Here is a 22,244-nt window from a genome sequence, read left to right as displayed (position 1 = left end):
TGACATAGGTGCTAGTCAGAGGGAGGAAAAATAACTTTGGCTTTTGAATTAGGTAGATGTATTATTTTAAGCCAAAGTAAAATAAAATCCTTTAATTAGTGTCATTATGCTGCATATATATGTATATGTGTGTATATGGGCATATGTGTATAAAAGGCTAAGGAAATGCTATTTTTTTGATAGCAAGAATATTTATTTTCAGATACTTAGTTTTGTTTATTTTTAAGCCAATGACTAAAAACCAGAATTTACATTTTAAGGAAAAACACCAATGAAAATATGCCTTAAACTTAGAGGTAAAGAGACTGACTTTTTGTACAGCTTTCTTTTTAAATTTTATTCTGTATTTTCTAGTCCAGAATCTAAATCCTCACTTTGGGAAAAAAAAAATGCATTTTCTAGGCTAATTTTTATTCAATTTTACTCATTTGAATTTGAGCTTGATACAGTAGACAACAAAAACAGCTCTGGAGAACAGTGTATACCCCCTAAAATCTGAAGATTATTGGCAAAGGAATGTCTTCATAGGGAATAGAAGTCAAGAAGGGGAGTAATAATTTCCCCACAGAAATTTAAATTTACTCAAACAATTATTAAAATATTTCTTGAAAATGACTCCCAAGTGTTTCAGGAAAGACCAAGTAAAAATTCTTGACATTTATCCTAACTTTTATTCAACTGTTATATATTTTGTATGATTTATAGTCATTATTTTTTATAAGTTATCTTTAATCCACAAATGTACAGGAAATTTTTTATAGGAAATTTTGCTTTGGGATACCATTTTCAGTGTTGTCTAATAATTTCAGATTTTCAGAAATTGTGCTTTTTCCTCCACTCTAATTTATCTTTTAAAAATCAATAATTTCATATGTAATATAATGTTTAGTTTTCATTTATGAAAGGTTTGCACCTCAATTGTTGTTATTATTTAGTCACTAAGTTGTGTCCATCTCTTTTGCAAGCCCATGAACTGCAGCCTTCCAGGCTCCTCCGTCCATGGGATTCTCCTGGCAAGAATACTGAAGTGGGTTGCCGTTCCCTTCTCCAGGGGATCTTTCTGAACCAGGGATCGAACCCGCATCTTCTGCTTGGCAGGCAGGCAGAGTCTTTACTACAAAGCCGCCTAGGAAGCCCATTACACATCATTAGGTTAATAAATTGCATATTAATATTACTTTGACATCAGACCTCTCATATTTCATAATTTTGTTCACAGGATTGTTGGCTGTTGATTCTTAAGGCTATTACCTGTATCCCTGGGGCAGGATTTTTGCCTGGATTGAGATGCTTCTTTATCTTTTTTGTTACAATTTTATTTGCATTTTTCCCTCTGTTTTATCTGCAGTGCCTTTGTTGCCGAGTTTCTAACCTTCAGCAGACTCAAGGTATCACCTTTCACTGTGGAATGCTTTCAGAGTTGTCATTCTACTCACTTTTCCTTATTGTTGCCTTCTGTAAAGCTTTCCTTAGTCTTATTACAATGATGTCTTCCCTATATTCTGCATCTCCCTTTGGGATAGTGTAAGGAATATAAGCTTTGAAAATTCAGATTGTATTCAAATCCAGTGTAGTTTTTACTGATGTTAGCTCAGTGACCTTGAATATTTATTAACCTCTCTGAAGTTGTTTCCTGTTCTGGAAATGAGCTTTATTTATAGTACCTAAATCATGGCTGGGCTCTTGTGAGGACTAAAGGAATTAAAGTGCCTAGTACACTGCCTGTTATTTGTAGTCTGTAGATGCAGATCTCTCGATGTCTATATCTAGTCTGTAGAGCCTGGACTTAATAGCAAGTTCCCGTCCCTCTACCATTAATTACCCATGGTTACTAATACTATGTAGTTTCCCATACCTCTTATTTCTCTTCTCTCAAGTTTTGTCCATATCCTCTGCCAGATCTTGAGGAGAGTGAATGCCAGTTACATAATGTGTAATTTGAAGAGCAGTAGAAGAAAAGATAAAAGCACTGAACTGGGGTCTTTACTATAGTCATAGTCTTGACAGACTACCTTCTAATATTCATCAGTACCCCAAGTGAGGCACTATTTTGGCTAAACACTTTTAAGATGTTAATTATTCTTAGGATTACATACTTAATTTAAAATTTGTTGTTACAACTCAAATATTTTGTAGTAGACCTCTTGCATGATATATATGTTATATTCTTTTTCATTAGGATTTCTGCATGTAACTTGAAATATGTCAAACATACTAATTTGTTTGGGGTGACTGAGTAGGATCTGATAATGCCAGTCATCCTTTTATAATGTCTGTTTTCACATCTGTGAAACAAGGCACTGATCTCCCAAGATTTCCAGTCCTGATGGGCTGGCTCTCAATTTTCTTTCATAATAATTTTATATTGGAACACTTTAGTATTTATTGTTTAAAGTGCGTTTGTTTTCTGTAGACCCCAAACAAACAAAAGCAAAATTTTCACCATTTAAAACAATAAAAATAAAAAGTAGAATTTGGGAAAATTTAGAACACTGAAGGTGGGATTTACATAATAGTTTGCTATAATCCTCCTGTGCTTTAGAGTAAGTGATAAGTTGTGTTAGCCACAGGTTTGGAGCAACTTTGTGATGTCTTTATGGGCTCACAGCGTGAAACCAACAGCTACAAATTCTTGTGGCTGAACCACAAGTCACAACTAATTATCAAACTTTAAACAGGAAAATCTGTAATCTGTAAACTTAAAAACCCATATAACCTTAACCCAATGGCATATTGATATTGAAATAATTAATATTCTTAAACTTGCCCACTTTGAGCAGTCTTTTATCAAGTAGTTTTTTTTTAATCCCTGTAAATAAAGATCAAAAATGTTTGTATTTCTATCAGTAGATTTAAGTATCTGCTTCATAGGTACTTGTTATTTTGAGACAAAATGCCTTCTAGCAGTTTATAAGTTCTTAAAGCCCTCTATATTTTGTGTAGTGTTTCAATGTAGTTAATTTTTAAATAAAAATATTTTTGAGTTGCTATAGATTTATGTTCAGTTGTAAGAAAAAAATAAGGGCTCTTTCTTGCTATATGCCCTTTACTCAGTTTCACAACCAGTAAATTGATATTGATGTGATCTACTGATCTTAATTAAATTTTCCACTTTTGCATTTATTCATTTTTGTCTATATCTGGGCATATTCGTTATTTGAAATTTTATTGTATGTGTAGGTTTGTGTATCTCCTTCCATAGACAGTATGCCAGTTCTGTAATCACAAGGACCCCTCCTTTTATAACCACACTCACCTTTCTCTTGCCTGTTCCCCCAGTCCCTGGCAACCACTAATCTCCACCTTCTAAAATTTTGTCGTTTCAAAAATTTGTATAAACAAATTTATACAGTATTTAACATTTGAGATTGGCTTTTTGTCATTCGGCATAAATTCGTTTGAGAGTCATCCAAATTGTTGCATGTACCAATAGTTCATTCTTTTTTTTGCTGCTCAGTTGTATTCCATGATATGAGATATATAGTTTGTTCAACTCTTCACCCATTGAAGGCTCTCTGGGTTCTTTCCAGTGTTTGCTTGTCACAAGTAAAACTACTGTGAATGCTCATATACAGATTTTTGTGTGAACATATACAAAAGAGGCAACTACTGTTAATATGGTAATTGCATGTTTAATTTCCTAAGTGGTATCAATGTTTTACTACCTCCAATGAAATAAGATAACCTTACTTCTTTCTAAGTTCTTTTAACTTCCTGCTTTTTAAATATCATTGTTTTGAGGATCAGGTGATAATCAGTTTTTAATCAAATATGAGTTAGAAAACTCATGAGATAGTCTGCTTTATCCATACTTCTGCCTTTCTGTTGTTCTTTATTCCTTTTTCATGCTCAGGGTTCCTTCTTTTGTTATTTCCTTTTGTTTAAAGAACTCCATTTAGCCATGTTTCAAAGATGGGTCTGCTACTTACTGATTCTTTAGTTTTACCTCATTTGAGAATGTCTTTGCTGCTGCTTCTGCTAGGTCACTTCAGTCGTGTCTGACTCTGTGCGACCCCATAGACCGCAGCCCACCAGGCTCCCCCGTCCCTGGGATTCTCCAGGCAAGAACACGAGTGGCTTGCCATTTCCTTCTCCAGTGCGTGAAACTGAAAAGTGAAAGTAAAGTCGCTCAGTTGTGGCTGACCCTCAGCGACCCCATGGACTGCAGCCTTCCAGGCTCCTCCGTCCATGGGATTTCCCAGGCAAGAGTACTGGAGTGGGGTGCCATTGCCTTCTCCAGAGAATGTCTTTATTTCCACTTTATTCATGAGGGATATTTTTGCCAGATATAGAACTTAGGGTTACCATTTCTTTTGGCCTGGACTCCTGTTTAGTCCAGGAGAGAAATAAGCCTACCTGCCTAGCTTTCTGTTCTGGATTAGGGATCAGGAGATGCTGAGCCTACATCACCTTGTGCAGTTGCTGCAGCCATAAGACATCCTGTCTCCACATTATTCCTCCAGTCCTGGAAGTAGTCTGCCTTCCTCTTTCTGCCTTTCAGAGTCCTTTGGTAAGGTTATTTCCAGGGTTTAATAGTTGTGCTTAGCTGGAAAGAACTGTAAATATGAATCTAAGCCATGTTATCTGGACCAGAAGTCCTCTTGTATTTTTTTAAAATGTGTTTTCTTCTGGCTTGGCTTGCTGTTAGTATTTGTTTATGAAACATGTTCTAGGTTTATTTAAAGCTCAGTTGGATGAGAAGTTTTCTGTAAATTATACAGTGCTAAAAAGGACTTCAAAATATTAAAATATATTTTGCCATTATTTAGAGAGTTTTGCCCCAACAAAGATTAAATCCTTCTAAGATCAATTTTATTGGCTACAAGATACTCCTGTTTATTCTTACTTGTTGCAACTAAAACACTTCCTTCATTTGGGGCCTTAACAACAGTAATGACTCTCGTGTGTCTATTTTCTGTGTTGCTAAATCCTTGGCTGCTGCAGCAGATGGGAAAGACCAATTCCACTTCTATCTTACGATTGCACATGCTCACATACAAAACTGAGTCTGGTCCTGAGTACCCTTACTAGTCTACAGGCTTTTGCCGTATTCCTGTTGATCATAGCAAATTATTTAGACATTAATGCCAGCCTACAGATAGGAGGACCTCATCATTTTGTCATGAACACTTAATGTTGGGCAAGGAAGTAAATCAGTATTTTCTATGATCCTGTTCATCTTTGAATGTGCAGTACCTAGACCAAGTCCTCAAAAGTTTCATGGATATGCAGTGGGAAATAAAATTAGGGATTCAATAATGGGGACAAGGTGGGTATTCTTGTACTTATACACGTATAGAAATAATTTTCCACAAGTTCCATATATTTTCCCAGAATTTTTCATCTAGGCATAAATTAATATGTTTGAGATTCAAAATGTTGACCCCGTGTTGTTGTTCAGTTGCTCAGTCATGTCCGACTCTTTGCGACCCCGTGGACTGCAGCACATCAGGCTTCCCTGTCCTTCACCATCTCCCAGAGCTTGCTCAAACTCATGTCCATTGAGTCAGTGAGCCATCCAACCATCTCATCCTCTGTCGTCCCCTTCTCCTTCTGCCTTCACGCTTTCCCAGCATCAGGGTATTTTCTAATGAGTTGGTTCTTTGCATCAGGTCGCCAAAGTATTGGAGCTTCAGTTTCAGCATCAGTTTTTAAGTTAATCTTTCTACTTAATTTTTTCAGTTGATTTTTAGCATCATTTTCATAAACTATCAAAGTACTTCTAAGTTGTTGGTATTTGTACATTTCTTTATGTAATGTTCTCCTAAATTATGTATTTGTGTGTTGTTTCTGTTCATATGATAACTCAAGAAATTAAAAGACTCTGAAATTAGTTTTTTTTGATGTGAGAAATCACATTATAATTTGTTTCATTTTAGTTTAGATTTTTGTGTGTATTAGCATCTCCTAAATCAGACCCCATCCATCTTCCCCTGCCAAATTGAGCAATCATCTTACTAATATTTTGGAAATACCTTTCGACTGCTACATCTTAAAGTGGTACTGTATGCTTTGTACAATTTATGTGATTTATGTATCCATGGAATCTTGGTAGAACTGATTAAAAGGACTATCTGTTTCAATGTAATTGCCTTTGATAATTAACATTAAGTAATACAGTAAAAGTAATCAAACAGTGAGATACCTGAAAATATTCTTGAAATTCTAACTTAACTAGATTAAAGACAGATTTTGTGTTTATGAAAAAATGGAAGAGTAAATTTAGCCTATAATTTGGATTAGAGTTGAATTAAATATGTGAGAGTATTTGAATCACAGGAAAGTAGAAGTTATAAGAAATAATATAAGGAAATACCAGTAGGAGAGTAAAATGTGAGTAATGTTTTCTATATTAAAGGAAAAAGAAGTACTAAAGAAGCCTATTTTAATAATAAAGGGAGATTAATATTTCAAACGTTAAAGGGTTTAGAAGACATTTTAAAAGGGATTCAAATATCTATTACTAACCTACTTTAGCAAATGAATCCCTTGTTAAAAAAAATAGAAAGGAATGAAGTTAATGAATATATTTTGCCATAGGAGATAATATTAACTCTTCTATATAGTCTCCCATTTATTACAATTTCAGACCTACTTTCTCATTATTATTCCTACCTGTTTCTAAACTGGAAACGATAATGAGTTTGTCCTTACTTTCAGCAGTACTCACTTTCCCCTAAAGATCCCATTATTCCTTGACTGCTCGTCCTATTTTGTGTCTCGGCCCTTCACAGTAAGGGTCTCATGCCACTCGTCTTGTGAGAGATGGGAGCTTCGTCACTGCATTTTGTCGTTACTAAGTGAGCCCTTCCTTAAATCTCTCTTTAGTTAATATACCTTCGTTGTTTTAGTTTGCTTCATGTATTTCATTGTCCTCTAACTGTTAACCTTCCCATATTCTATTTTGTTGTATCTCTCCTAAAGAGTATATAGTTGGATTTATTTTTCAGTCACTTAATCTTTGACTTTTATTTGCAACATTTAGTTAACTTTTAATATAATTTCTAATGTAATTTTGTTTATATCTTATCTTGTTTTATTCTATTTGTCTTACCTACCTTTTGTTTCTTTTTCTTGGTTTTAGATTTTTATAATTCACGTTTCCTTGCTTCTGCTCTCTTAGTTGTTGCTATATAACGTTTATATTTATCAAAGTCAAAATTTAGTGATTTACCATCATATTTACCAGTTTCTTCAGTCCTTCTTGAATTTCAGACCTTCCAACTTGTATTCCTTTATTTTCACCTGGAAGTATATTTTAGGAATTTCTTAAAGTGAGTAGGAATATTTTGATAGCACACCGTTGTTTTTAGTTTAGAAATTTGCCTTTTGTTTCATCCCCAGTTTTAAGAGATTGGTTTTGGGGGGCATACGTTTCTGAGTTAACAGTTACTTTCTTCAGCATGTTAAAAATATAGTTCCACTATTTTATGTCTTTCATTGTTGTTCTTAAGACAGTCGTCAGTTCAGTTGCTAGTCCTGTAAAGATAATGTTTTTCCTTTTCTAGCTACTTTTAAGAGCTTTTTATCTTTGATATTCTGTACCTACTGTGGCATATCTAGGTATTGATTTCTTTTTATTTCCCCTGTTGGATTTATTTAGCTGTTCAGTTCTATGATATGGTGTTCTTCATCTTTTTGAATGAATTTTCATCCATTATCTTTTCAGATATTACTTCTGCCCCTTTTTTCTGTCTCTTTTCCTTACAGAAATTTGATTAGAAATATGTTAGATTTTCTCATTTTGTCTTTTCTGTTTTTTGTAGTCTCTTTAGTTTGCATTCTGTATCGTTTTTTCAGAACTACCAATGTATTCCTTAATTTTCCCTACATCTGGGTCTGATATGCCATATAGTTTTTAATTATATTTTTCATGCAGTTTTTTTGTCAGTTCATTTTTTTATCCACTTCATTTCCTGATGAAACTGATACATTGAGCATTTTTTCCAAAGGGATTAATATATGTGGCTCATTACTTTTCTTGATCTGTTCAGAAGTATTTTTTTTAATTGAAAGATAGTTGATTCATAATGTTATGTTAGTTTCAGGTATACAACATGGTAATTTTATATTTTTTACATTGTTCTCCATTTAAAGTTATTATGAAAAATTGGCTATATTTCTTGTTCTGCGCAATAATCCTTCCTAGTAGGTTTTACCTTTTCATTCCCTCCTCTTGTCTCACCCACCTTCGCTGTCTCCACTCATAATTGATAGTTTGTTGTGAATGTTTATAAAATCTCATACAGATATGTATTTTTAATATTTACTTATGGCTGCACTGGGTCTTTGCTGCTGCCAGGGAGCTTTCTGTAGTTGTAGCCAGTGGGGCTACTCTCTGGTTGCAGTGCATGGACTTCTTGTGGTGGCTTCTCTTGTTAAGGAGCCTGGGCTCTAGGGCACACAGGCTTTAGTAGTTGCTGTGCATGGGCTCAGTAGTTGCAGCTTACAGGCTTACCTGCACTGTGGCATGTGGGATCTTCCTGGACCAGAGATTGAACTGCTATCCCCTTCATTGCAGAGTGGATTCTTAACCAGTAGACTACCAGGGAAGCCCTCGTACAGATGTTTTTAACCTTAGGTAGTTTTATCTTTTATTTTCTAAATAAGTTAAGCATGGCATATAATTCAGAAAGCTATAGGAAATATATGAAACCATTTTCAAATAAAATACAGTGAGTTTTAAGTAAACTAATTGGTTATTAGAAAAGAAACCTATTTGTTAAATTTGAGATTGAAAAGTGTTAATAGATAGTAATAATATAAATAGTAGCTTATATTGAATACTGTGTTTCAGGCACTGTGTTAAGTTGCCTTATAGATGACCTCATTTAATGGGCACAATGCATTTCTAACAACCAACTTAATTTTTTTGTTTCATTTAACTCTTAAACTAGGTAAATGTGAGCTCTTTTATAAAAATGTTGAGTAACTTAACATTTTTATCTGTTCATCAGCTTTACTCATATGTACCTTTTAAATACTACTAAGAAAATCATTGATAGAATGACAACTGGTTAACTATACCTCCATTATGAGCAAACACATACCAGGTCTCCAATTTAATGGTCAGGGGGCCCTTAGTCCTGTTGTTGGAGACATAGTGGCGTGTCTGCTCCCTTGAACACTACCTTTTCCACAGATCATCCTCATTCTTTTAACACATTCTTTATTCGGGTAAGATTATAAGACAGCTTATTAGAAGTTAGCTGTCTCAGCTATGATCACATTTTAGCCATTCTTTTCATAAGTTTTAGAATTGTAGTTAGGAGACCTAAATCCTAGTCAAGTAAGTTTCTGCCATTATGTAGTCATTATCACTTTGGATAAGTCACTGAACATTTTGATTTCTACATTGCTAAATTATCTGAATCTAGCAATTTTTCAGTGCGAGAGTTTGACAAACTTTTTCCAGTAAGAGGCCTACATAGTAAATATTTTAGACTTTGCAGTCCAGGAGACAAAAATGGAAGATACTATTATGATATAAGTACTTGTATATAAGTAAGAGAGAAAACTCTTGTCTCACTCCACCTTGCTGGCCTGTCATAGGTGACCCCATTTGTGGGCATGGTTTGTACTCAGTTGCCATCAGCTCCAGACATTCTTGGAACAAAGAGGGAAGGGAACTGGCTGGCAGAATAGGAGGAGTGGCCACTTATGGTTAGTTTCATTCTTTGTCACAGTGGCTTTCTGTCCCTGTGTACTCTTCTTTCCCTCCAGAGAATCCAGCTTTCTTATCAAATTTCAAAGAATTGCTAGTATACAGACTGCATTCTGTGATATTCCCCTCGTAAAAATAAAAAATGCTATAGAAACTTCATGGGTTGGAAATTAATTCTAAAATAGCTTGGGGCCAAAAGAAAAAAATCAAAGTGGAAACTGGAGTATAAAACTATTTGCAGGATAGTAGAGTAAACCAGTAGAATGAAAAATAGTATAAATCAGTCCAATGAAAGGCAAGAAAGGAATGAGAAAGACACATAGAAAAAATAGAAAAGTTGACACAGTGGTAGAAATAAAATTTTAGAATATCATTGCAGTGAAAGGAAATAGAGAATATATTCCACCCAAAAGGTAAAGGTTGTTAGACTGGCCTATAAAAAATATCCCTCTGCATATTGTTTATGTGAGAGCTGTTTAAAATTAAGAAAGTATAAAACTTGTAAGTTTTAATTGAAAAAATGCTTTGTATTTGCTAAATATAGTCTTTTCTGTATATAAAATACTGTGGTATCTACCCATCTGTTAGTTTTTATTTTTTTTATTTTTTATTTTTAGTTTTAGTTTTTTATTTTTTAAATTTTAATATCTTTAATTCTTACATGCGTTCCCAAACATGAACCCCCCTCCCACCTCCCCTCCCCATAACATCTCTCTGGGTCATCCCCATGCACCAGCCCCAAGCATGCTGCACCCTGCGTCAGACATAGACTGGCGATTCAATTCTTACATGATAGTATACATGTTAGAATGTCATTCTCCCAAATCATCCCACCCTCTCCCTCTCCCTCTGAGTCCAAAGGTCCGTTATACACATCTGTGTCTCTTTCCCTGTCTTGCATACGGGGTCGTCATTGCCATCTTTCTAAATTCCATATATATGTGTTAGTATACTGTATTGGTGTTTTTCTTTCTGGCTTACTTCACTCTGTATAATCGGCTCCAGTTTCATCCATCTCATCAGAACTGATTCAAATGAATTCTTTTTAACGGCTGAGTAATACTCCATTGTGTATATGTACCACAGCTTTCTTATCCATTCATCTGCTGATGGACATCTAGGTTGTTTCCATGTCCTGGCTATTATAAACAGTGCTGCGATGAACATTGGGGTACATGTGTCTCTTTCAATTCTGGTTTCCTCGGTGTGTATGCCCAGCAGTGGGATTGCTGGGTCGTAAGGTAGTTCTATTTGCAATTTTTTAAGAAATGTCCACAGTGTTCTCCATAGTGGCTGTACTAGTTTGCATTCCCACCAACAGTGTAGGAGGGTTCCCTTTTCTCCACACCCTCTCCAGCATTTATTGCTTGCAGATTTTTGGATCGCAGCCATTCTGACTGGTGTGAAGTGGTACCTCATTGTGGTTTTGATTTGCATTTCTCTAATAATGAGTGATGTTGAGCATCTTTTCATGTGTTTGTTAGCCATCCGTATGTCTTCTTTGGAGAAATGTCTATTTAGTTCTTTGGCCCATTTTTTGATTGGGTCGTTTATTTTTCTGGAATTGAGCTGCAGAAGTTGCTTGTATATTTTTGAGATTAGTTGTTTGTCAGTTGCTAATATTGACAGCTGACTGAACACTGCCTAACAGTTCCCCCTTTTAAATTACAATAGTAGAGTCTGTGTAGTATAATAGAGTGAGCATGAGCTCTAGGTTTGAATTCTTACTAAGCCACCTGTCAGTTCTGGAGTCTGAGGAAAGTTACTTAACATCTCTAAGAATCATTTATAAAATGAGTATAATAGCATCCACCTTGTAGGGTCACAAGGCATAAATGAGATGCTATGTATAGAGTACTTGGTACCAAGCAAATCACTACTACTGTTGTTGTTTTTATCATTCAGAATGTTTACTGCATCTCAAGGTATTGATCACAGAGTAAGTGAACGTATTTTTTATTATTCTTAAGGCATATGATTAAGTGTTAAAGATACTGTAACCAGCAGTTACAGATCACCAAGTCTCCTGATCTTCCTTCTTGCCATTGTTGACTGCTTTTTCTGTTGGCCTTCAGGAGATGAGGGATAAAAAAAATTGGGAAAAGAAAGTAGGCTACTCAGAGAATTCCAGCTCTTGGGTCAGCTTTGTTTCTTGGATTTCAGAGCACTGAATACTTCTGTCAGCGTTATGCACGTGAAATTATTTTGGATTTTGATTTTTGACTTGTCAAAATACACTTTTGCCATTGTTAATCTCCCTGCTGTTTTCCTGACTGCCTAATTGAGGATCAGTTTAAAAGCAAGACTAAGTCTAGATCTGAAGGATGTATTTCTTATCTAACCAGCTACTCAACTCTGAAAAAGGCCCACTTTCACATTTTAACTGCTGGATTCTCAAGGGAGTGCAAATTTGATATTCTGAGGTATTTGGATAGAAAGTTCATAAAAATTTTATGGAGAGAAGGAATGTCCTTTGTTTATAGTTTTTAAAGGTTAGCAGTCATATGTGAGTCATTAGTTGAAATAAATTTATCTCTAGTGGAGTCCTTAAAGGTTGATCATTAGTTTGATTAACTAGGACGTTAAGCGTATGTACAAATTTGTGTATACAAATTTCAAAGTAGTCATATTTGCAGATGCTCTTGTGAATTCTGTTATATATTGTTATCAAAGTAACTATAAAATGTTTCAGAAACAAGGACATCATGCAATCTGGTTAAACCATTTTCTCATAAAAACACTTTTCTTATTTTTAGATTACCTCTTTAGTGACCCTTCAGCTGTTAACCCTGGTTGGCCATGACGATCAGCTTGATGAACCAAAGTACAAATGCACAGTGTCTCTAGACTTCATCAGAGCTATTGCTAGGTAAGCATAGAATAATCATTAATGTAAAATGTCTTGAATTATGTAAATGATATACTAAATATAAAAATTAATCTTCTTCCTAATGTAATGTCATTAGTCATTTAAGCAAGAGAAGATCATTTAAGTGCTGAGAATGACTATTTCACTGTAGAACGAACCCTCTCATCAGATTTACAAATGACAAAATTCAGAGAATTAGTTAACATGTTATATGGCAAAAATCAAGATTCTGAGAGTCTGAGACAGACTGGAATAGTGGTCCTATAGTAGCAAGGTAGGATTTAATGGGCAGCTAACTACAGACAACTTGAATATACTGTAGTGTGTGTGTGTGTTTGTGCTAGTTGCCAAGTCCCGTCCAACTCTTTGCAACACCATGGACTATATAGCCCACCAGGCTCTTCTCTCCATGGAATTTTCCGGGCAAGAATACTGGGTTGCCATTTCCTTCTCCAGGGGATCTTCCCGACCCAGGGATTGAATCTGTGTCTCCTTCATTGGCAGATGACTTCTTTACCACTGAGCTACCTGGGAAGCCTGCCAGTTATCTCTACTAGTAGCTTCTTATTTTCTCAAACTCCTATCCCTCAGGATTGGATGCTCTTTAAGTGCTATCCTTTCTTTTTGTTGCCACTTCAAGATAGTTATTTTCTCCCCAATTTCTTGCAGAAGTTACAATCTGGCTCTATTTCCCTCTTTTTCTGATTGATTATCTCCTACCAGCCTCCCAGCCATTCCACCACATGTATTGAAAAGTAGAATATGTGGTTTACAGGTTTCTTTTCTATCTAGGTTCTGATTCTTGACTGTATTCAAGCCACAAGTCCAAACATCTGTGTTCACTTTGTTCAGCAGTTACTGCTTCAGAGAACAAAGTTGAAACTGAATTGAGAACTCCTTTCACTACCTACACATGTGCCCATCTTCTGTCTTTCCTTTATCAGTAGATTGGGGTTCTGTGTCCTCCCATATCAGAGGGGCTCTTCCACTTCTGCTCTGAATTCCATCTCCTCCCCTTTTCAGCCCTCAGACTATGTATTCTCAGTGCACCCAACAGGATTGACGGCTCTCTTTTAAAACTCTCCTCCTAGAGTCCATGATTCCAATCTTGTGATTTTCATCTTTATTCCTTGGCTGTTTCTTCTCAAGCTCATTTGTCAGCTTATCCTATCCACTGACCTTTACATTTAGTTGTTCCTTAAGGCTTGGCTCTTTTCATATTTTTTTTTCCTAGACTATTTTTACTTTACTCTTGACTTCAACAACTATGTATGTACTAATCATACTCCCCAGTTTTTTAGGGGCCAGACCTTTTTTCTAGTATTCTTGACTTTCAGATATTTCCCACCTGTATCAATATATTTCCAAAACTGAACTCAGGAATTCCCCCTCTTCTTCTGCTTGCCAACAAAAAAGGAATGATGCCGCTTTCTTTCAGTGTTCCCTGGTTCAGTGATCAGCACTGCAGTCTGTCATGTTGCACAGGCCTAAAACCTGGCAGTCACCAGTGACATTTGTCATCCCCCTTCTCCCAGTATCCAGGCATTAGTTTTTCTGAGCCTGTCAGGTCCTTCCTATGTTCTCAATTCGTTCACTTTTATCCTTTGTATCATTAACAGATCAAGCCTCTGTTATCTCTTCTCTGGTAACCTTCTAATTGGTTTTCTGTCTACTCTTATTCTCTTATAATTTGTTGTCCACACTATTGCCAGAGTGATCTAGTAAAAATTTAATGTCACCCTTCTACTTAAAAGTCTTCAATAATTTCCTGTAACTCTTAGGATAAAAAACCAAAATGTTTAAAGTAACTTTCAAGGCCCCAGTGACTTGGCCTCAGCCTTTGTGCCCAGCCATACCTACCACACACACATCTTCTGTAGATATTTACACTTTGACCACTTTGTTTTTTTTTTTTCTTTCAGTTCTTCATATTCACCATTCATTGCATATGCAACACTTTCCAAATCCTCCTCTATCCCGCTAACTGCTACATAACCTTTAGATTTCAGTTTAAATGCATATTTCTTGAAGAAGCTATCCTCAAGCATACTATGACCTCCCATCGTCCACACCCTCCACCTCACTCCCACACACTATTCAGTTAGTTTTTCCAGGTCCCCTTATCTTCTGAGACTTACCATTATTTTATTTAAATAATTCATTCAATAATTGGAACTCATTTTTCTTCCTACAGTATAAGCCCATGAAGAGCAAAGCAGAGACTGTGTCAATCACTGACTTACTCAAACCTTCTCAGAGGGTGGGAAGAATTGAGAGTAGCACTGAAACATATGCATTACCATGTGTAAAATTAGATAGCTGGTGATTTACTGTATGACGCAGGGAGTTCAAGTCCAATGCTCTGTGACAACTAGGAAGGGTGGGATGTAGTGGGAGGTGGAAGAGAGGTTCAAGAGGAAGGAGACATGTGTATACCTATAGCTGATTCATGATGATATATGGCAGAAACCAACATAATATTGTAAAGCAATTATTCTCCAATTAAAAATAAATAATTTTAAAAATTGTGAGGTTACTTAAAATTATAATTTTAAAGGATAAAAACACAGGAAAATACTCATGATACAAACTTAAGTGGTTAAAACAGTAATACAAAAAGTTGTATATCCAAGAAAGGTAGAAAAACCTAAGGCAAGGGAATAATGGTCAAAATTGTTGGTTACTGCCAAGAAATCAGGCAGAGTCTATCTAATGGTAAAGCTGTCATTTGTGACTTTAACAAGACCACTTTCAGGGATACAGTGGGTTACAAGTTAGGATATAGTGTATTAAGTGGTATTTGTGAGTAAGTTGATGCTGCACATGCAGAGAATGCTTTTTATTCACTTAAGATTTATTGTGATGTTCATTATAATCACTATACTAGGCTTTAGGGATGTAGCAAGATGTATAACAGATCTGTATCCTGCCCTCATGTACCTATTTTCTAGACTTTTTTTTCTATAAAGAGGAATAGAGGATTGTTACCTACTAAACTGCTTGTGGGGGCATGAGTAGCTTATTATTTTTAAAAATACGAGCATATTTAAATGCTGATAGGAAAGAACTTGTAGGGAATAAGAGTTAATAATACAAAAGAGAGAGAACTAATTTAAAGTCCTTGAAAAGATATATAACATGGGATTTAGAAACATGAGTTAAAGAAATCGCCCTAAATGAGAGAGGGGACTCCTTTTTCATTATATGAGAGGAAAAGGTGGTTTCAGATGGAACTGAATTTAGAGATCTGTTGGCAAGAAGTTGAAGGAGCTCTGATCTGAGGCCTTCAATTTTACGTGTAAAGGTAGAGAAAAGAGACTTAAGGACAGAAGTACCACAGTTTAAGACAAATATGGATATTTGAAATAGCTGCCATGGGGAATGGAAGAAAGTGCTAACAAGGAAAGCAACTTGCTGAGAGTGTTGAGGGCCCAGTTGAGGTTCCCGACCTTGAATTTACAGTGGCACCAATCTGTGAAACTTGTGATCTTCTCCAGCAGCATTCCATGTGCTGAGTACTGGGACAGCAAAAGGGTGTAATTGAAATCACATAGGATTGGGGTTTTGCCAGGTGAATTCAGTGGATGCTAGCAAATGAATGCTTGAGGTGACTAACCATCGAGTCTAAGCTAAGAAAGGAAGTAAAGCATGTGGAGGGCTAATAGTCCAGTGTCTGGCACTTAATACTCAGCAATTATTTGTAGATGAGGAAAAGGTGAAGAGAGGTTTGTACACTGATTGTTTCCGGGTGTTCCAGGTCACTTAAAGGAAATTGGGATCAGGGTGGAATGTCTGAATTTATGTGTTTTAGAAGTAGAACATTGCTGAGTGTGATCATGAGAGTAGAAAAGGTCATCTGAGGTAAAAGGGACAAGTGCAGTGAAGACACCAAAGCTGAGGCAGATCTTGGAATAGAGAGGAAACTGAACTGGATGCTGCATTGTTCACTAAGAGGTGGTGACAGGGGGATAAAGGGCAGTTAGTGGAATGGTTTGAGTCTCACAGGAGCAGACCCTTTTGCACATGGACAGCAGCCTCACATGACAGACCTGCCTGGGCTGTAGAGTCTAACGTCACTGGAAAAAGCTAAAGAGGAGACTTGATCCCTCAGTGGGAGCCAACTTTCAGTTAAGCCTGGTTGAGAAAAAACCATTCAGGGAAGAGGTAGAGGACATAAAGGACCTTCTTGACCAAGGAACTATGAAAGATTTGGACACAGAAGCAGTAGGAGACTGGTTCTAGAAAGGGGAACAGAATATGGAGGTAGAGTATGGAAGAACACAGCTGAAAACATGCTTAATAAACATTGTGCTTGAATTGTTCTTAATGTTAATGGTAGTTGAAGTTTCTGATATTTTTCCCTCCACAGTCTAGGAAGACACTGCAAAATAACTTAATTTTGTAACTTAAAGTTGTGTGATTGCAAACTCTCTGAAAAACCAAACTAAGAAAGAAAAATTCAAACTGCCTACATAAGTAAAAGGAAATAAAATAGTACCCCAAGAGAAAAAAGTATGTCAATGAGGTGAAAGCATCAACAACGTGAAATAAAAGGATAAAGGCAAAATTATCCTTCAGTTCAGTTCAATTCAGTCGCTCAGTCGTGTCCAGCTCTGTGCGACCCCATGAATCGCAGCACACCAGGCCTCCATGTCCATCACCAACTCCCGGAGTTCACTCAAACTCACGTCCATTGAGTTTCACTGATGCCATCCAGCCACCTCATCCTCTGTCATCCCCTTCTCCTCCTGCCCCCAATCCCTCCCAGCATCAGAGGCTTTTCCAATGAGTCAACTCTTCGCATGAGGTGGCCAGAGTATTGGAGTTTCAGTTTTAGCATCAGTCCTTCCAAAGAACACCCAGGACTGATCTCTTTTAGAATGGACTGGTTGGATCTTCTTGCAGTCCAAGGGACTCTCAAGAGTCTTCTCCAACATCACAGTTCAAAAGCATCAATTCTTTGGTGCTCAGCTTTCTTCACAGTCCAGCTCTCATATCCATACATGACTACTGGAAAACCATAGCCTTGACTAGACAGACCTTTGTTGGCAAAGTAATGTCTCTGCTTTTGAATATGCTGTCTAGGTTGGTCATAACTTTCCTTCCAAGGAGTAAGCATCTTTTAATTTCATGGCTGCAGTCACCACCTACAGTGATTTTGGAGCCCCCCAAAATAAAGTCTGACGCTGTTTCCACTGTTTCCCATCTATTTCCCATGAAGTGATAGGACCAGATGCCATGATCTTTGTCTTGTGAATGTTGAGCTTTAAGCCAACTTTTTTACTCTCTCACTTTCATCAAGAGGCTTTTTAGTTCCTCTTCACTTTCTGCCATAAGGCTGGTGTTATCTGCATATCTGAGGTTATTAATATTTCTCCTGGCAATCTTGATTCCAGCTTGTGGTTCTTCCAGCCCACCATTTCTCATGATGTACTCTGCATATAAGTTAAATAAGCAGAGTGACAATATACAGCCTTGACGCATTCCTTTTCCTATTTGGAACCAGTCTGTTGTTCCATGTCCAGTTCTAACTGTTGTTTCCTGACCTGCATATAGGTTTCTCAAGAGGCAGGTCAGATGGTCTGGTATTCTCATCTCTTTCCTTAGATAATCAAAATCCTTAGATATATATGCCATGTAATTAACTTCTAAGTAGTCTAAATTCTGATTTAAGAATTACTCTTAGGCAGAGTACCACCAACACTATTTTTGTTTATCCTATTTCTTTCTAGATGCTTACTTTAGAAAATAATTCATTTGTGTTCAGTGAGAGAGAATCTTCTATAGTATTTAAAAACTATCTTTGCAATGTGTGCCCTGTTTTAATGTTGCCCTTGCAGTTACTTTATAAAAGTCTGCTGTCTTAAAATGATACATGTGGGAATCAGTTCCTAAGTTACCTGTTTATATTGGAGAATGGAGGGATGATAGGAAAAAGTAGTTATCATCTTGAGAGTAAATGTTTCTTAGAGGGATGATCTTACATATTCAATTCCCAATTAATTTAGTTTGTTTTGTTTTTAAGTCCAAAAGCTTTAACTGTATGATTCAGTTTGCTTGAGTACTTCCCAGTGGCAAAGCAGAGAAATAGAATGTCATGAACCTTTTACAAATGCTTAGTGTTTTTAAGTCAGTCCAATCGTTCTATAAAGAAAAAGTTATTGCACAAACTATGCTGCAGTGTTAAACAATTAGACAAGATGGAGTTCTGCCACTAACAAATCACAGTATTTTCATTGTTTAAATTCTAATACTAGTGTGTTATACAAACATTTCTCTTTACCTATCACAGCATACTTGCAATTCTCTGTTCTCCGTACCTCTCATACTATTGTAGTCATGGCTTCATATGGATCATTTTGTATGGCTTTGTAATAGTCTTATCAAGTAACGCCTTCTAGTCCCATTGTGTTGCAACTTTGTTTTAATCATAGCTTCTTTAAACTTTCCTATTCAGTGGGAAAAAAATTAATAAATCCAAAAGACAGTAAAACTTAACATTAAGGTCAATTTACTTTGTCACTTTAGGTTTATAACCTTAGGACCCAAAGTCATTGTAGGGAAATGTGCCTGGAGAGATGTACAAATCCAACTGTCCTTTTTGCCTATGATTAAAAATAGCCTACTGTGTCTTTTGTCTTCTCAGACCCTCTAAAAAAAATGTTTTCAACCAATCATAAAAAACCTTTTCATGCTTTTTTAAAAGGTAATTTTTAGTGGTACATTGTTACTAGTAAATTTGGGGAGTTCTGTAATGGGCTTCCCTGGTGGCTCAGACAGTAAAGAATCTTCCTGCACTGACCCAGGTTCAGTCCCTTGGTCAGGCAGATCCCCTGGAGAAGAAAATGACAACACACTCCAGTATTGCCTGGAGAATTCCATGGACAGCGGAGCCTGGCAGGCTACAGTCTCTGGGGTCACAAAGAGTTGGATATGACTGAGCAAATAACACCACTAACACATAGTCGAATGAAAGGAAAGCACATAAAAATAAATAGCTTTATGATATAGCAACCATACCTTTTGTGACATTATGCCTGAGATAAGTTTTTTTTTTTAATAAGTATTTTTAGTTGTTTTAGTACCCCCAGTGATAACAGGTTTGTTTTGGCAGTGTTTTTATGCAACTGAAAAGTTTTGGTGTTCTTCAGAGAGGCACTCTTGTGAAACAATTAAAGTACTCTTCATTCCATCATTAGGTGCCACAAAGCCATAGCATCTCATTTGAGCTATTTTTAAATGTTTTTGCATAAGTAGTATCTATAGTTCCCTATTTCTGATTTTTAAAAAAATTTGATATGTCAGTCATTTGCTTAGAAACTTTTTTAGAAAGTGTATTACAAAATGATAGACCAAAACACCAATTAATGATGGTTTAATAAATAAGAGCATGCAATTAGTGAATCTTTAAAAGGCTGTTCTCATATGGATGATTATTTTTGCAGAATTGAATACTTTAAGGCTTTAATTTTATACTTATTGCTAGATCATTATATCTAATTATTTTGACCATTTATTCAAATAATAAACCTCCAAGTCTGAATATCTATAGTGAAGAATGAATTTAGAGAAAGGAAAATAATTATATGTCTGTCTTCTGCTATTTTATTCTGCCTGCCGTCAGAGTACAAAAATATACATTCATATCGTCTGTTTGTTGTATCGTATTCTTGGATCATACAGATTTAGTTACAATACACACACAGGTCAGCCAATGTAAAAGACTGAAAAGAATGAAAACTACAAATGAGGACAGATGAGCTATGCATTATGTAATGATAAAACAGGTGTTTGGGGAGATAAACAGTGTTCAAAGAAGATTTAAATACTGCTGCATCTGTAATTGCTCTATTCTGGTTATTAGACAAAAAGCAAATAGCTTTCAAATGAAATCCAAACTTGCTGTGCTATAATTGAAATATATGAATGTTGGATAGTTCTGACTTCATTTACTTTCATTAGAAAAGCAAACTTTATGCATGGGAGGGAAACTTTTTAAAGAAACTCTGTTCCTAGTGACAGGAAAAAGCAATGTTAATTCTGTCATGATGCTTTTGACGGTATCATACGGTTGTTTAGCATTAGTTGTGAATTATTTGGCATGTGCTTCTCAGAATCATACATACAAAGCTGAGCAGTCTAGGGGGTGAGGATGCTAACATACTATCTGTTTTTGTTTATAGGACGGTGAACTTTGACATAATAAAATACTTGTATGATTTCTTGTGAAAACAAGCTTCAAAGCCATATGGACACTGTGACAATGACGAAGCCAAACTGTGTTCATCCAACTACTCAGCTGGCCTGGGAGAGGAGTTCTTTGGCTCCATTGGATTTGTCCAGACAGGTGCTGGCCCAGCATGGAATCTGATGAAAAACTCTGATTGGTCTGGGTGAATGTGAGCAGAAGACTATTTACCAGGGACCCTGGAGTATTTGGAAAGAACGTGTTAATTATAAACAGCAGGGTCTGAGCACAATCTGTTCTATTCTTAATGATGTTATCTTAACACTGAAATTGCCTGAAACCCATTTACTTAGGACTGCATTTTGCTCTGTGAACTATCCCCTGCGCTTTGAATGTGCCAGCAGCCCTTGTATATAAGCCCAGTCTTTTCACTTCCTCTCCCCAGGAGCCTCTGCAGTTGCTTGCCAAAGCAGATTTTCCTAAGGCCACCACTTTAAAAGATCATAGTTGCAAAATATAATAAGTAGAAGTTTTTTGTTATTTTAAGATCTAAGTTTATATGTGTTTATCTTTCACCCTGATTTTCTCAAAAGGCAAGGTAGTTTGATCAGATAGGGCAGCTTTCCACCTCTAAGCTTCCTTGATAACTGCGGTATACTTAGGTGAGATTTATCTAGTCACTCTGGCAATAAACTACTCAACATAGCTTTTTAATCTGCATAATGGTTTTTTTTTTTCCTTTTTTTAATCACTGACCTTTAATAGTTCCACAATAAAAGTTTTCCTGTTATATCAGTTATGAACCTGGGGTCTGATTTTCTTACCCTACTTCTGAAGTTTTCTGTTAGCACTTAAATGCTTGAAAATTATTTTGAACAGATTTAAAGTGCTTAATTACAGAGCCTAGTTTTAATTTCAGTTGCATTTTATACTTTCCTTCTTTTTTTGGAGAAAAAAATTCTCACAATAGTCACCTTCAAATAGGAATAGGAAGCCTATTAATGTAGTGACTGACACTTTCTGGATCAAAGAAAACAAGGAATTGTCTACTTCCGTTTATTTAGAGGTACTGAGTGGGGGAAAGGAATGAAATTCTTTGTCTCCCTACATAAGATAAAAGATAGCAAGGAGCACCCTTGCCCTCTGTCTCTTGTCCCACAGAAGATGGTGAAATTTTGTGTTCTACAAGATATTTGGAGAAGCCAGGGGCAGGAAAAAACCATGTGCATTGCAGATTCATTGCAAATGCACTTAGAAATATGTGCATCATTCAAGTAGAAGGCAGTTAGTGTAGCTGATTCAAGGAAGAGCAGTGCCACTTGAGGGAATTTTCACCCCCTTTATAGTTTGCTATCAAGTGGCAAGTCTACTGTGCAGCCTTCTTGGATAGCCTGGGATCAGTGTGCATTTTGAGGGAAAAACTCCAGGATTTGAGGAGGGAAAGAGTTTGTCAAATAGGGGCCTGGGGAAGACAAAAAGGAGGCAAGGGTTCCTATATGTGACTCTCTATGCCTCCTCACTAC

At 36.3% G+C, this 22,244-nt stretch overlaps 1 protein-coding gene across 3 annotated transcripts in view; it reads left to right on the top strand.

Annotated features, from left to right (window-relative positions):
• The window catches only part of ORC5 (origin recognition complex subunit 5), a 75,548-nt gene extending 54,032 nt beyond the window's left edge, over positions 1-21,516 (top strand). Inside the window, exons 13-14 of one of the 3 annotated variants that reach the window (XM_012176664.3) lie at positions 12,421-12,533; positions 20,717-21,516. In XM_012176664.3, the coding sequence (XP_012032054.2) occupies positions 12,421-12,533; positions 20,717-20,762 (159 nt within the window). In that variant the 3' untranslated portion in view covers positions 20,763-21,516. Of the gene's footprint in view, positions 1-1,348; positions 1,389-12,420; positions 12,534-20,716 lie in introns of those variants that run through there. The other 2 variants (XM_042249184.1, XM_060414659.1) reach the window with 2 other exon arrangements.
• The last annotated feature ends 728 nt before the right edge of the window (positions 21,517-22,244 follow it).

The sequence above is a fragment of the Ovis aries genome, chromosome 4, assembly GCF_016772045.2.
Source record: "Ovis aries strain OAR_USU_Benz2616 breed Rambouillet chromosome 4, ARS-UI_Ramb_v3.0, whole genome shotgun sequence".
Classification (NCBI taxonomy): Eukaryota; Metazoa; Chordata; class Mammalia; order Artiodactyla; family Bovidae; genus Ovis; species Ovis aries.
The sequence above is the reverse complement of the archived record's forward strand: the minus strand, read 5'-3'. Positions and strand labels throughout refer to the sequence as shown.